The sequence below is a fragment of the Strongylocentrotus purpuratus genome, unplaced genomic scaffold, assembly GCF_000002235.5.
Source record: "Strongylocentrotus purpuratus isolate Spur 01 unplaced genomic scaffold, Spur_5.0 spur5_scaffold_19, whole genome shotgun sequence".
NCBI lineage: Eukaryota > Metazoa > Echinodermata > Echinoidea > Camarodonta > Strongylocentrotidae > Strongylocentrotus > Strongylocentrotus purpuratus.
In genome coordinates, this window is record NW_022145604.1 from 31,205,689 (window position 1) to 31,221,634 (window position 15,946).

At 36.2% G+C, this 15,946-nt stretch overlaps 1 protein-coding gene across 3 annotated transcripts in view; it reads right to left on the reverse strand.

Annotated features, from left to right (window-relative positions):
• Positions 1-435: 435 nt before the first annotated feature.
• LOC763375 (bursicon subunit beta-related polypeptide) overlaps positions 436-15,946 on the reverse strand; it is a 29,178-nt gene continuing 13,667 nt past the window's right edge. The window contains exons 1-3 of one of the 3 annotated variants that reach the window (XM_011662959.2): positions 13,880-14,705; positions 10,577-10,849; positions 436-1,224 (exon numbers count right to left, since the gene is read on the reverse strand). In XM_011662959.2, coding sequence (XP_011661261.1) covers positions 1,069-1,224; positions 10,577-10,813 — 393 coding nt within the window. In that variant the 5' untranslated portion in view covers positions 10,814-10,849; positions 13,880-14,705 and the 3' untranslated portion in view covers positions 436-1,068. Of the gene's footprint in view, positions 1,225-10,576; positions 10,850-13,879; positions 14,706-15,946 lie in introns of those variants that run through there. The other 2 variants (XM_011662958.2, NM_001110247.1) reach the window with 2 other exon arrangements.

The following is a 15,946-nucleotide window of genomic DNA, read 5'->3' on the forward strand; positions in this document are numbered from 1 at the left end:
ATATTACCGATTCAGCCAATTTTGTAGAGCCCATACCTATAGTGATTGCACCTTTTGAAAATGTATTACTTTCTCAATATTTGTCCGACTTAATTAAAACTTTTCCCAGTCTACTTCTCTGATTTGTCCTACTTTCCTCCAGAGTATTTGATATTAAGGTTTAATTTCCCGTTAATCAAATATAGATTAACTGGATATCATTCCCTTTATGACAGGACACTTTCATGTATCGTACACATTACTCTTTAACCATAAAATCACACTAGTATTATCAACTTCGTTTTAAAAAAATATATAATAGAATTATTGAAATTGTGAATAAATCCATCGAAATAATGTTTGAAGAATAGTGAACAGTTCAAGCAAAATCAATTTTGTTTTAATAGTGTGTTCGAAGTAGTTTATTTTGCTTTGTTTTAAAATGCGTTTATAAAACCCGTCAGCATAAAAAGGCACTACTAATCTCACGTTAACCCTTGACCCGAGTACAGTTATGCTATCTTTCCTTTCATAGTTATTGTGTTAATTACATCAATCTTAACACTAAACCTACATGAAGCGAGTAGTAGCTTTAAACATTACAGTACACGTCTGCATTTGAAATTCCTAACATTCGTATTTTTGGTGATAAAGATAAACTATAGATTGGTTTGATTTCTCGCGTTCCTCGGAGACTTTCAAGAGGATCTTAAAACCTGACGTCTAAAATGATCTTTATCTGACCTGTCATTCAAATAAAATGAAGCTTAATATTAGCAAAATAAATCTTGAATTGGACATTCATCGTTTTTGTTTATTGGCATGCCTTAGTTTTAAAAGTGTTGATAGGTCATTTAATGTTTTGATAAAGCCTTACTCATGTTAATGCAGCATTTTACAAAAAGAAATATGTCAGAATGACATCATTATAAAATGAATCATTGATTAATTAATTACGAAAAACAAAGGTCCTTTACTTTCCAAACACCAACATTAAAATCATTTACAATACATACAATTATGAAGGATATAATACATAGGAAAACCTCTCAGTGAACAAATATAGTAAAAACCAAATATGGGAAAATCTTAGAATGTACAGATCTGGCAACGGCAAGCTTCGGGTTGTTTTAGAGTCACTTGGTGAGTGAAATCTGGATCTGTGATTCCTAGGGCGTGATCATAGCAGTTTGTCATGACAACCTTCTTGTGAACCATCCCATGTTCTCTGCAACAGTGACATTTCTGAAATAGCAATCAAAGAACAGAAGATAGTCTGTAAAGAATATGAAGTAGTTAATCCCTAAAGGCATATTGATGCGCTCGAAGATAACGCATTTCTAGATTACTTTCTTGAAAGAGATGGTAGAATTCTTGTAAAGATGCAAAATAGTTTTGAGCTCTATCCCTCTTTTAAAGGGTTACCTACACTAAACCCGTAACAAAATGAACAATCTTGTAATCTTCAAAATCTTAAAAAAAATAATCCTGAACCACATTTTGAAAGTAACAAATCTACCTTTTTTTGTTACTGTATATTTAAAATGAATTATTCTGTTATTTTACTACTGTATGCATTTTGAAATTATTTGCAACAAGAAGGACTAAAAGCTGCACTTCGTAATCATTTATCTCCGACAGCACGGAAGTAGTTTCATTTATATGCGATAAACTTTTCAAAAACAATCGCTCAACGGTTCTTTTGTTGCCTCCTTTTGTTCAAACCGGTTAATAAAACTAGCTTTCGTGTGGCCAACCTCATGGTCTTTGGTCTTAGATCCAATATTATGTTCATGTGACACGTGCTCAGATTTTACCCGTCAAAATAATAGGAAAACTGTTGGTTTTATTATAGGTTTAAGGTGAGAACATTTTAAAATATTTTCATGTTTTGCTTGCATTATAAACTACAGATAGTCTTTTACAATAAATGTACACCTATTGATAAAAAGAACATAGTTTCAATCAAATATTTACAATTTTAAAGCTCACTCAAACTAGTACTATTTTATTAGATTATGAACCCTTTTTCCCACTTCTTAAGTCAATATTTCGATCGAGACCTTTATAAGAACACAAAACGCCTAGGGAACCATCCAAATTGTTTAATTCTAACGTGACTCAGTGAAACAAAACAATTATTCTTTCTTTCTCTTCGGTTTTGTTCCAAGTCGGGAATTCCTTGAGCATCTAAAACGAGCATCAACGGAAATAGCGTTGTAAGCAGGTGGTTTTGATTTGGATGTTTCCACGACGATAGGTTTGCCATCGACTATTTCTTCATGGATCTCAAAAAGGTACCATTCTTACACGGACTTCCCTCTTTCCTCTGGTTGCTCTACTTCCTGTCAACCCTCTAACAATCCTTCATATTATGACCTTTCATGTATCCTCTTTATCTGGGAGAAAATCCCTGAACGAAATTCGTTTCAAAGTTTGTCTTCATCGAGATGTAATTGTTCGATATCACGAGGCAAAGTAATTCATTATAGACCTTCAAATTTTAAAATGTTTGTTATGTTTCCATGAAGGCAAACGTAATGCTAATAAGATGTAATGTCCAAGAGAAGAAAAAATATAATCATCAAAATCAGGAAAGAAAATGGGATAAATCATCCCCCCAAAATACACATCATGACCTTCGAGGATGCAAATATACATATACATAAAGGAAATGGATAGGGAGAGGGGGAGAAAGAGGAGGAGAGGGAGAAAGTGAGAGCGAGAGAGAAAGAGAAAAAGAAAGATAGATAGAGAGAGGAGATAGAGAGAGAGAGAGAGAGAGAGAGAGAGAGAGAGAGAGAGAGAGAGAGAGAAAGAGAGGGGTAGAGGTGGGAGGGAATTAGAGAAACGGGAATGATAAAAAGAAGAAATGACGGTGTTAGTTAGGGTGTGCGCTCATAATATTGTATCATTTTTACCAGTGTTTACACAGATATGGAAATTGTTTACATAGGTAGATGAAACACTCATGCGTTAAGAGGTTTCGAGAAAATGATGAACACGAGCGTCCAATCGCAATTTCAGCGGATCCGTAATTCACACCACCTTCGCAAAAATGACTTCTTAAATATTATTAATCATTAATAATTCGGGAGGAGAGCAGTGTGAAGAGCAAACTTAATTAATGTGATGTCTTGCCTCTCTTCCGGTGTGACTAATTTGAATGTAAATTATGTAGCACCATGATAATGCCAGAGAAGCGGGGTATAAGGCGTTGTAACGCACTCTCTCACTACTATATGAATCCCCCTACAAATTTTTTTTTCAACTTTTGTTGACAAGCTTACACTTTTATGACAACCCTTTATAACTTGTTTAACATAACAGTTTACCGATATACCATGTATATGTCTAGAAAATGAATACCGGGACATTACGGAGTATAGAACTGCAGGGATTTCCTGGTTTCGCTTTACCCTTCTTTTTTGTTAGTTATTGTACTCCGGTTTGCTTGTATTCTTTGCTATTAAGCTTTTGTTATACTCCTTAACGTAACTGGAAATGAAACAAAATAAAGTAAAATAAAACTTAGAATAAGTTTTCAAATAAGCCAATTGTAAGATTTGATATTAACAAAAATGTGCATGCTTCTCTTAGGTGGTAAGTTATGAGGGAATAAAGAGTTCCCATAAAAAATTCTTTCTCGTCACCACATTTTCTTGGTACCATCACTATGGTAACGAATAATGATGAGTGACGACCACTTACTGGTATGATAGACTAACGAGCGGGTAGAGTACCACGTGACCCAAACCACCACTGTACCATGCACTCATGCATGTACCCTGTAATATTCTATTTAATATATGAAGATCATTGAGAGAGCACGTAGGTCACGTGGATAGGGTGTTAACCTGAATAAAGTACAGTACTAATGTGATGCGATGAGGGGGAGAGGATGATATCAATGAAAGTGTGATTAATTGGTCAATATTAGCTCAGAAACACGTCACGTCTTCCTGACTTCATTCATCCATGCCTCAAGTCTAAGTGAATACCATGTAGGCGAGGGTGCGGGGGAGGGGTGTGGGGAGGGGCTACATGATATGAACAGAGGAAATTATAGAACGCGAGATACAAAGTCATCTTACTTTAAAGTAAGTAGTATGAAAAGAACAGGTACATCAGATTTTGTTCTTTGTGATGCCATCGAAATGGTGACAATCTTAGCGGTAAACACACTACGGGTAACTTTACAAAATTTAGTAATGCGGATTTAAGTTACATTGCCATCGTCTAACTGTGGTGCATATTTTCAATGCGAAGCACCATAAGTTGTGAAACAAGCGACTTCATAAATCTTTAACACGTGATTAAGCTACATGTACCTGCCTCTTCTCTGTCAAATAGTATCACATAATCTCGTGTCATAGTTCGAAAGCTAGTAGACTGTATTCATCTTGATTGTTTTAGTTTCACATTGGAGGCTTAAAAAAATGAAATACGTAAGAGGGAAAATGTATTGAAAAAATTCCTGTAGGACTATGTTGTATTGAAATCTACTGCAAGTTGTTATCTATTTTTCATAATACATATATGCATATGGCTGTGCGGCTTAGAAGGACTTCACCCAGAGCTGGTTACACCACTGATTTTCCCATGTTCAGTGAACTAATATTAATTCATGAGAGTATATTTTATTTCTTTTTAACTATAGTAGCATTTTCTTAAACACACTTTTGTTTAACCGCAAAATATTAAAAAACATAACACGGGACCATGCCATTCTTGAAACCCAGTTATCATGGTTATGATAATAATAAAAATAACAAAAACTGTTCTCAGAAAGCGCCTTCCACCTTCCTCTAAGCAATATGGGACTTTTTAGACCAGCGCTTCTAAACTGATGGGCCGGGATGTCGGCCAGAAAGACATAGGCCTATGTTTTTCGAGATAATAATACAATTTTTTTTAAAAGAATGTGTGATCTTACATGACACAGCTGCAATTCAGCTTAGATTTACATGTACCATAATAAAAATGTCTTTTCTTTTTTGTTCGCTCGATTCGCTAACTTTGCACACTCATGAGATTTATACACAGGATGATTAATATTCAACCAGAAATACTCAGGTCCCCCCTGCCTGTGGTTTTATATCTCCTTTGCGATTTTTTCTACCCGTGATGGATAAAAAGGACAATAGCGTGTTTCAGGGTTAAACACGCCCAAATCTACCGCTCGTTCGCATGCTCACTCGCTGGTTGGGAAGTTGGGAAGTTGGGCAGTTGGGAAGACCTAGATAAACATGTGCAGGTGAAGGACGCAATAATACTTACACACACCACTGCTTACCTCTACAATTCGTCCTCTGTTTTCTTGTGTCATGTTTTATTGATATTTTTTCTCAAGTGTTTTGTAAGGTGGGCCTTGAAATATTTCTATCAGCCAACGTAGGCCTCCAGTTTTCAAAGGTTGAGAAGCGCTGTTCTAGACGTTTTGAATAGCGAGTTTTTGTTGGAAGGGAGTAGAAATCGGATTAGAAAGAAATATGTGCCTGATGTTGGTATAGGAACAAATGTAATCAAAAGAGTAACGCAAATTAGATACCTTGGAATCTTAATTGATGAATACCTTGACTTGAGCAAGCAAGCAGATATGCTTAAACTAAATGATTTTTCTGTTGTAAAGCAATGGTATTTTTTTATATCAAGAAATAGGAATAAATGTTAAAATGGCTTGCCATAAAAACAAAGTAATACGCAAGCCAAATACGCAAAAATGTGACTGAGGCACTGTTGTATTTGTATACTTTGTATTGCGTCTTATATTCAATTGTATATATTTCGTATGTAATTTTGTATTATGTATGCACGGACTTGCAGACAAATAGCCATTAGCTGAAGCAAGTCATCCATGTTGAAATAAAATGAAATGAAATGAAATGAAACGAAATGAAATAGATTGGTACATTTCTTGGGTACCCAAGCACATAAACGTGGCAAGACATGGTGCCCAACATCTTCTTCCTCGAGCACTTTACATGCTACTTATCGACACCTTCAACTTTTATGGTGTCATCACGTGTCTGTTACAAGAATGGTGCTCATTTCTTGAGGCCAGGCGTGTTTTATAATACTGGTCATCGTATTGAGTGACATGTAGAGAGATAGGATTAATGACCACTACAAAATGCATCAAACTCACGTAGGTAAGGGTATGTTGGACACAGAACGAGGACATAAGGTAAACAAAAGTCCACAAGCTTCCACATTCCACATTCCACGGCACGTCACTGATGATTTAAAGGGATAGTTGAGTTCTGTTGCAGAGGGCGCTACACAAAATATTTTTTTTGTGAGATAATGAAAAACTGAGTGTCAGATCCGAAAGAACATAATATTTAAATGACAAAATCATCTTTGTTTGATCAAAATCGGTTTAGAGACGGCTGAAATATAACGATTTCTAATAATACTTGTGTACAACCACAAAATATTGGATATTTTGAAACATTTGAAAAAAACGTTGAAAAAAACGAAATAACACCTTTTACGTCGTATTTCAACTAATGCCGATGTTGGCTTTTTTGTTGGCATTTTCGTGTAGCTTATATTATCCACAGTTAGCCGGCTCATGTATTGTTATTTTTAATTAAATAACTAATTAACGGTCACCGTGTTTTTTTTTTTAAAGTAGAGCTGAATTGGTATGATCGCATTGGCTAAATGTCACACATTTTGAGGTCTAAAATTACCTTTATCGCAATTTTTGGTTCTAAAAGGGCACTATAAATGTCAAAGATAAGAATAAAAGCAATAACCATGCACTTTGAAGGCATTTGCGGTCTGAAAACAGAACTCAACCATCCCTTTAGGCTCCACTTGTATTTTTAATTTCTTTTCTTATACGAATAGCTTCGATCAAAGGTATCGATGTAATCATTGAATAGAATCTACGAGCCAAAACGCTCGAATGATATTCAAATCTATAAATGAATCTTAACATACATTAATAAGTACTTATGATCCTAATTCCTAACAAATGTAGGATCAGGAATTAAACACTTTTTTCTGAGTACGATATAGGTTAAGAAACGTCTTTTTACAACAGCAGTACAAGTAATACAATGCGATGAACATGTCAGATTGATTTCTAAATAACTACTTTTTTTTTCTAAAAAGAAAAACTAGATACAATTTGCAAATTTCAGTTCACGTTATGCTCCATATAGGCCCTATCTCAGGACCGTAATGTGATGATGACGAAGGGAAAAAAACAAGTAATGTAAAGGTAATGTTCAATCAATATTGCCCCCATTTAGCAGGTTTTCGTGTGTACCTCTAAGGATATTTGTCTATGGAAATAGAATTGAGTGGCATTGTGGATCGAGACTCCTATTGATCTCCCATTCATGATGACCCATTTTAATTTCCCTTTGGATAATGCATAACAGTTGCATGAACTCCCTGATGAATAGGGGAATGAGAACCTCATCGCCCTCAATAATGACCAAAATCGAACGTATATTCAGTTATCCCGAATTCACCAGGCTTACGGTGTCGAGATAGCATACGCACAATAGCAAAACTAGTTTTAAATAGTAATAATATAACGAGTTAACAAAGAGAGAACTGCGATGACAGGCTAATGAATATATGAACTCCCGTGCGATGATACACAAAGGGTAAACAAATATAACAATGCCTCAATGGTATCTTGAGGTTTTCTTTGAAGTAGCGTTTTCTTTCTCAACCTTCGGGTTAAATTCTCGGTGGACTGTCTCTCTCTCTCTCTCTCTCTCTCTCTCTCTCTCTCTCTCTCTATCGTGTACTATTTTTCTTTAAAAACACTGAATTCTTGAATATCAGTATTGTTCAGATATATCGACTAAATCATTCATAACGGTTTATATATTTGCTCCCGACCACTTCTTTTAGCCAACCTTCTATTATGAATGAAACGTAAAAGTGGCATGAAGACCGGATGGATTTCGATTTTCAAATCATGACAAAGAAAGTATTTACTTTAACGTCTCATGATGTCACTTGGGATTTTAATTATTAATCATGGTCCTTCTTTAGATTATTTGAATGGAGTAGATATAAGGAGACACTCAGCGTAAAGGGAATGTCGCTAACTTAGACCTTGTTAACACTGGTTGACATTGGTGTGCAGCTGGGTAGGAAGTGTTTCATATTCCTCCCATTATGTTTCCGTGCGATATGATATCCGTTGCTTACTTATATATGCTTTGTATCAATGGAGATGGCACGGAATGGTACGGAACAATTCCAAATATAACGGGTTATCCGTACTTCATCTGAAGATATCTAAGGTCTTTTCTTTGAAAAGGGAGGAAAAGTGCATTCACTCGACATTTATAGTATACTTTTGCCTGGGTCATAATTGGGATCTTTGGCTCGCATTTGTTAAAAGCGTCTTAATTTTAATTCAGGTTTAAGTGCGTAAAATCAGTCCAGTGATTTAAAGGGAACTTCACGTGTCATCCCATAAAAACATCATGCATGAATTCTAAATAAACAAACAAAATTCTCGTCATCTTAAAATCGACTTTCATTTTCATTTCATGACTGGGTTCTGTTCAATCATTTCGTTACACATATAATATCATATAAAGATCGTATAACAGTAGGTGTACCTCTGCCCACCTTCACAAACATCTGGCCTTTGTGTTTCCTCATTGACCGAATAAAAAAAGAAGGGCCGTTTAGACAGCAAAATATAAAACTCACGGAGTACATGTCCTATCGGCATCTCTTCTTTCAGCTTTCTTAACGATATATTACCATTTGAAACAAATCCTGACACATAATTATGTTACGAAATGACAACCCAGGGAACACACACAAGCATATACCTAACGTACATACTCACACACACTCACCCACACACGCCCACACACATAAAAAGGTTATTGGGACTCAAATGAACGCTCTATGAACGTGTTAACGCCCTCCGGATTATTTCTTTTCAAATTGCACCCTGTTAACCATAATGCATTGGGGTGATTGTAAGGGGTGCGTATAGCCCCGCCTCTGAACCAAGCATTCACTAATTTACGTTTTGCAGTTAATATAGTGAGAGTGGGTGGACACTGGATATTAAACTTCATTTTTCGTTTGACGTTTAAACAGTCAAGTTTTCTTTGCAAGGGTGATTGGCAGGTTTTGTACACATTCAGGATGTTACGATCCGTCTCTTACAATGATTTCCCTCGAGCATTTGCAATGTTTGTCGAAATGTCCTGCTTAGTGTTCACCATTCATAAAACTAGGCCTTGTGCGAGGGTGTGATCGGTAACCAAGGGGCTCATGTTGACTCTAACAAAAGAACGAGGAAGGGGGAAATGGGCCTTGGAAATGAAGATAGCGAGGACGGAGACAGTAAATAAAGTGGGCGATGGAGATGAATAACACTTTAAAAACGGAAGGGTTAAACAAAGATTTAAAACGGCCGAAGAGCGACAGTGTATTATACATATAAATATGAAATAATAATATGATAAACTAATATAAATATAAATATTTATTATACATATTAAATTTGTTAACGTACCCCTTTGAACATGTGTTCACTCCTTGAATTTTGATTTAACATTTGTGTTTGTACCATGCACGATTGATAGAAAAGTGTGCAGAATTATGAGGGATCTTGGGACAGAGAGAGAGAGAGGGGGACAGAGAGAGAGAGGGGCATGTAGAGGGTGTGTGAGAGATAGAGAGAGAGAGAGAGAGGGAGAGAGAGAGAGAGAGAGAGAGAGAGAGAGAGAGAGAGATGGAGAAAGAGAAAGAGAGAGAGAGAGAGAGAGAGAGAGATGGAAGAGAGAGAGAGAGGGAGGGGTAGAGAGGGAGAGGGAGATAGAGAGAGAGAGAGGGGTGGAAGAGAGAGAGAGAGGGGATAGAGAGGGAGAGGGAAAGAGAGGGAGAGAGGGATGGAGAGGAAGAGAGAGAGAGAGAGAGAAAGAGAGAGAGAGAGAGGGAGAGAGGGAGAGAGGGAGAGAGAGTTGGGAGAGCAAAGAACGACATAGATACATAGAAATGATACCAATGAACAGGTGAAAGATGGTGTGAGCAAAAGGCATGGAAAGTACGGGGCAGTGTAAATAAATGAAGAAAAAGATAAATACATTAAATAAATGGTAAGACACATATACCATTAGCAATACAAAGAGTGTTATAAAAGCTAAATGCTCATTGAATCGTCATGGCCAATATGTTTAAATCGAGTAGAAGATAGAAGTCACTACGGGAGATAAATAAAGACCTACGAAAGGCAAACAGAGAGACTGAGATAGAACGAGATGTAGGCGATGAAGAGAGAGATAATTGGAAAGAAAGAGAGAGAGAGAGAGAAAAGAGAGAGAGAAAGAGAGAGAGAGAGATGTATATATATATTTATATACTAAGTACACAAATATTGGATGCGATTTATTAGTCGATCGCAAAGACTTTTGAAGAAAAAAAAAATCATGCAGCCCTTTGAAAAATGCGAACACGACAATGACATATTACGCAAATCGAAAACGATTAATATAGGCGATAGTAGGCGATACAATAATGTACTGAAACTGCCCTCGAGTGGATTCTGAAAGACTTTGCAATCGTTAAAAAAGGAAACAAAATCTGTATTCACCTTATCAAAGCCATGTTGTAAGACGGTAGGAGACACCTGTGATATGCATTTACCCTCGCATTGGTTCACCTGAACTCGTTTCCGACATCGAAGAGTTCTTTGAAGGTTATCGTCCACCACCTCGACATCTATGGTAGTCTCGCCGTGTGACAGCTCACAAGTCTCGCCATCCGCGAGAGAGCTGACGCGAGAAACGCTTCCCGCCCCACAGAGTAAGACGACGAGAAGTAACAACATGGTGTACAGCCAGATGCCAGGTGGTTTAGGCGTGAACTGTGAAGAAAACAAAAGAGGGAGAAAACTTTCAAAATTAACATTCGGGCTACTACTACTACTAACATTTTTTTTTTTTTTTAATTTAAAAAAAACTACGATAATAAATGTAGTGTAGGTTCATGTACTTAATACTAATATTACTACTACAACGGCAACCAACTATTACTACAACTACAACTACTACTGCTGCTATTGCTACTACTACTACTACCACAACAACTACTACTACTTCGCTAGTGAGTGTGAAATTGGGTGTTTTACAGACGTGTATCAATCGATCAGATATGACTATTCACGTCTGGGACCATCCGAAAGACGTGACTCAGTTTCGAACCTGCGTTTGTAACTTCCATTTTTGGCTGAATCACAGGTGCACGCCACAACGCTATTACCACTACTACTACTACTACTACTACTACTACTACTACTACTACTACTACTAATACTCCAAGTACTTACTACTACTGTTAGAATTATCATGAGTACTACTACTTACTACTTCTGCTAGAACTACTCCCGCTAGAAGAACTACTACTTCTACTACTACTACTTACTGCTCCTGCTGGTACTACTACTACTACTACTACTACTACTACTACTACTACTACTACTACTACTACTACTACTACTACTACTACTACTAATCCTACTACTGCTAGTGCTACTACTTCTACTACTGATACTACTATTGCTAGCACTACTACTACTACTACTACTACTACTACTACTACTACTACTACTACTACTACTACTTTGACTACTACTTCTATTATTACTACTTCTCTACTACTTCTCTACTTCTAATACTACTACTTCTACTGCTAGTGCTACTACTTCTTCTACTGCTACTACTATTGCTAGCACTACTACTCTACTACTACTACCACTACTACTACTACTACTACTACTACTACTACTACTACTACTACTACTACTACTGCTACTACTACTACTACTACTACTACTACTACTACTACTACTACTAGTACTACTACTCAGTACTACTGCTAGTACTACTACTCAGTACTACTGCTAGTACTACTACTCGGTACTACTGCTAGTACTATTAATATTACTACTAGCGCTACAACAACGACTAAGATTAAAATATGAGTGACATAAAATAAAGCATCAGAGCATTTAGCCTTATTAACTGATTTTGAGTGTCGAATATGCTGGAACAAAAAGTCAATCGACGTCCATTTTGGAAACGAGTGTTTCATTTGGAAATAATCTAAGGTTGCATTTGTGATTAAACGTGAAATGGTGCCCAAACGAAGAAAAACTGGCTACTGATAATACCGGGGCGTTGAACTATACTACAACGTGCTTTCAGCTCGTCAATCATGAGACTTGTCGGGGGTGACGGTCTAGGAATATTAATCAGTTTAATTATGGAGTGAGTCTGATTGGTGATTCATGGCTTCAACTAATTCAATCATCGTGATCATCACAATACAAGGAGGGACAAAGACAATTTTAATTAAACGATGCGGAGGAGAATATGGGATGACTAATTAATAAGGTAGCAAAAACTATAGCAAATAAATCCAAATGTACATAAGAATACCAAAAGGTCTGTCCTTGTTGTTGTTATTGTATTTGTTCTTTTGGTTCTTGTTGTTGTTATCGTACGTGTTGTTGTGGCTGTTGTTGTTATTGTACTTGTTGTTATGGCTGTTGCTGTTGCTGTTATTGTACCGGTTTTTGTAGATGTTGTTGTATTATGTCTCAATACACCCAGGTAACGTAATATTTATGTATTTTTGGTACAATATACAAGCTTGAATTAAGGATTTTAATTTATTCTCAAGGAATTGCCAATCCTTTATTTATGATCCAGATAATATAATCTTTGAATTTAGCACAAGATTTGGTTCGAATGATAATACAAACATTCTCTAACGCTATCCACGAGGAAAACGAATCCCCAAAATATTCATGATTTCGAATTGAGTTCATTTGTAATTAAGTATTAAAATGACAATAGTTTCAAAGCATTGAATCAACTCCCCTTAATTTCACGCGTGAATGTTCCAAAAGAGCTGAGGACCCTGCACAGTGAAAGGAATTAATCATGCTATCATAGCTTACAATAGTGTTCTGTTGAAATTGAGCAGATATTGAGCAGTAATAACAACATCTCAAATACATCGAATAACCAACACAAGGGCAATTGCAATACCCCATTCTACATCATAATAATGGAAGTCATGTTCGGACTACGTAATACCTCAGATGTCAAATATGTTGTCAAATTGAATGGAAGAAAATAAATATTCATTTGAATTGAATTGAATTGAATTGTCATGTTAGTACAATGCAATAGGTCATGCACGAGCTTATTGCTCTGGGTGTTTTTTTTTAAAGTAATTGCGATTGTGTTTAATGCATTCTAATCAATTTATCACACCATGCCGTCTGCACACTCCGACATCTTCTTTGGTTATCATTTTAATGAATCTACTCACTTGTATTTCACCAAACGGAAATAGACCTCTTTCAATAAATCTACTTCACAGAGTAATGATAAAACACCAACAAAACCTGTATATCAGGTGATGCTGACCGCAAAATTATATCTACAGTGCGAGACAAAGACAATACATTCACAACATGGAACATAAATATCAGTACAAGTATCTATTTCCACGTCATCGTATTCATTCATGCAAATAGTTTGTGCACCATCTCCAATTACAGGACGATATTCTTACCAAAATGATAACTTTAGCTAAACGACATGTGGACATTTCGTTCGAAGTAGCTTCCGGCATCATATAATGTCATATTTTTCCAGGGTATAGAGTGGCAGTGTTTTATTAAAGGACATTAGTACCATGCCAGGACTCGAACCCATGACCTTAGTATTTCATGTGGACTGTTAATAAACTACTGAGCCACAAGTAACTTAAATGCCATGAGTGTCTACCTGCTATTCTCAACAAAATTCTTAGATACTCTACGAAGACTTAACATAATTATACGTGGCAAGTCAACTGCACGGTAAAATTAGGAGCTACAAACCTGGGAAGAAAACTTCGTGTAGATGTCGGTCGATTACAGTTCGGTCGTTTACAACTTTGTCACTTTTTTACAGCAATCTACAGTTGTACATCAAGGTGAACAAGTTATTGTATAGTTCGATGAAACCTCCTTAACGTCTTGAGGTGAGAAAGACAAAGTGAAATAAACTAAGCAAGTCGAAACCTGAACAAACGCTAATTGCAGTCACGCCAATAATATTTCACGTAGTCGTTTTTTCTCTTGTACTCTACAAATATAAACATGCAATTCCTATTTGGTAGTTCTTGACTGGCATAGCCGGTCAGTAGCGTTAAGATAATTATACACCACGCACATCCAAACGAAGGCAAATCATCAAGCGAGTCAAAGCGAATAACTTCTCAAATTGCACGAATGATCTCATCCGATTCAATAAATAAAAGAAGTTTCGAAATGAGTGAGACGATGACGTCATTGGCATCGATGTCAGCTTGAGATGCAACCTTTTACAATTAGCCATGCAATGAAGAGTGATGCAAGCAATTCTGATCATGTGATCATGGCGGGTAAACGTCTAATCGGACCAGATGAAGTGAACAGATTAAAACGATCTAATTTAAGAAAGAATCACCTGTCCAATCCTGAATGCGATCGTTACAACTTCTCGATCTTGCTTGACACACTGAAAACAAGTAATGATGGGTGAACCTTGAGATTTAAAGATGAGAGTTCAAATTCAGATCAATATATTTAAATAAATCCGCCCCTCAGTGGGTGCAATTGAAACAGCACCTTGTGGGAAATGAGGCAATCTTGACAAGTTTCCAGCGATGTCCATTCAGCACCGGATTTCTGAATCACGATTAGTCCGTTTAATCACGTCAATACACAATGATCAATAAAGGCAGACAAATTATTCTTCTCAATCGTTTTACTCTTTTTCTCTACAGACATGGTATTTAAAACCGTTTCTTTGAGATGTTTTCATTTCGGTTCCAACCACAGAAAATCAAATTGTGTTCATATTTTGTGCATGAATACATTTGAAAAGACCCGTCTGGCCTTGAGTCCAGCCACAATTCTTTTTCTAGTTTTCATGGAGAGGATACTCAATCAACGAATTCTTTGACAATATCCACCTCAACTCTTTATCACTATAAAAATAGATTTACGTCGCCATTTCTTCCGTGAAAACATTTACCCATTTTTGTTTTCGTCAGGAAAATATGACAATAGATATCAAGTAATTCAAGTAAACATGGGCACACATTTAAAAAAAATATAATATTAAGGTTTTTTAATTATCTCCAAGTTTTGTCAATAATACAGTTTGTCTTGCTCCTTCACTGTGTATCATTTGGACAGTGTTCGATATAGCCATGATATAGCTAATGGTATGTAGTATTTGGCCTACTGCCAGAAAAAAAGCCATCTTATAAAACACTTTGTCTCGGATGCTTGCAAGTTGCAACGAACTTTGTCTAGGTCAGCTGAAGGTCATGAGATCCTTACATTGCAGGTCTGACAAATCAAGAGAAACGGATCAAGAAGATGAGATGAGAATAAGATAAGATGAAAAGAAGATGAGATGAGAAGAAGATGAAATAAGACAATATCTGATTAGGAAATAAAAAGTGTAATAGGAATATGTCGTCCAATTAATAACAGTTGAAAAGTGTAATGATTAAAACCTCTAATACAAAACAATCAGTGTAAAATAGGGTGTCACAACCGAATGGGACATCAGACAAAGATAAAACTAAAAAAGTTATAAAGAGTTATATTTTTGTTATTATATAGTGTACACCCGTTCTTTCAAAAACCGCCCTTCAAAACATACTAAATTACGCATGAAATAACTACAAAAAAGTATGTCCCGATACCCCACGCGATAAATATCTCTCGTGTTGATTTCAATGTTCTTTTATTCAATCCTTGGTTCTCTATTCAGCCTTAGAGGTAAACTTCAAATTGTTCTTGAAATATAATCATAGCAGCGTTACTTCATTACAACTAACGTCACGATGGTCAGCCCTTTTATGGCTATTTTGAGAAGACTTGTTTTAGTTGAACTTTGTGTTGATTATC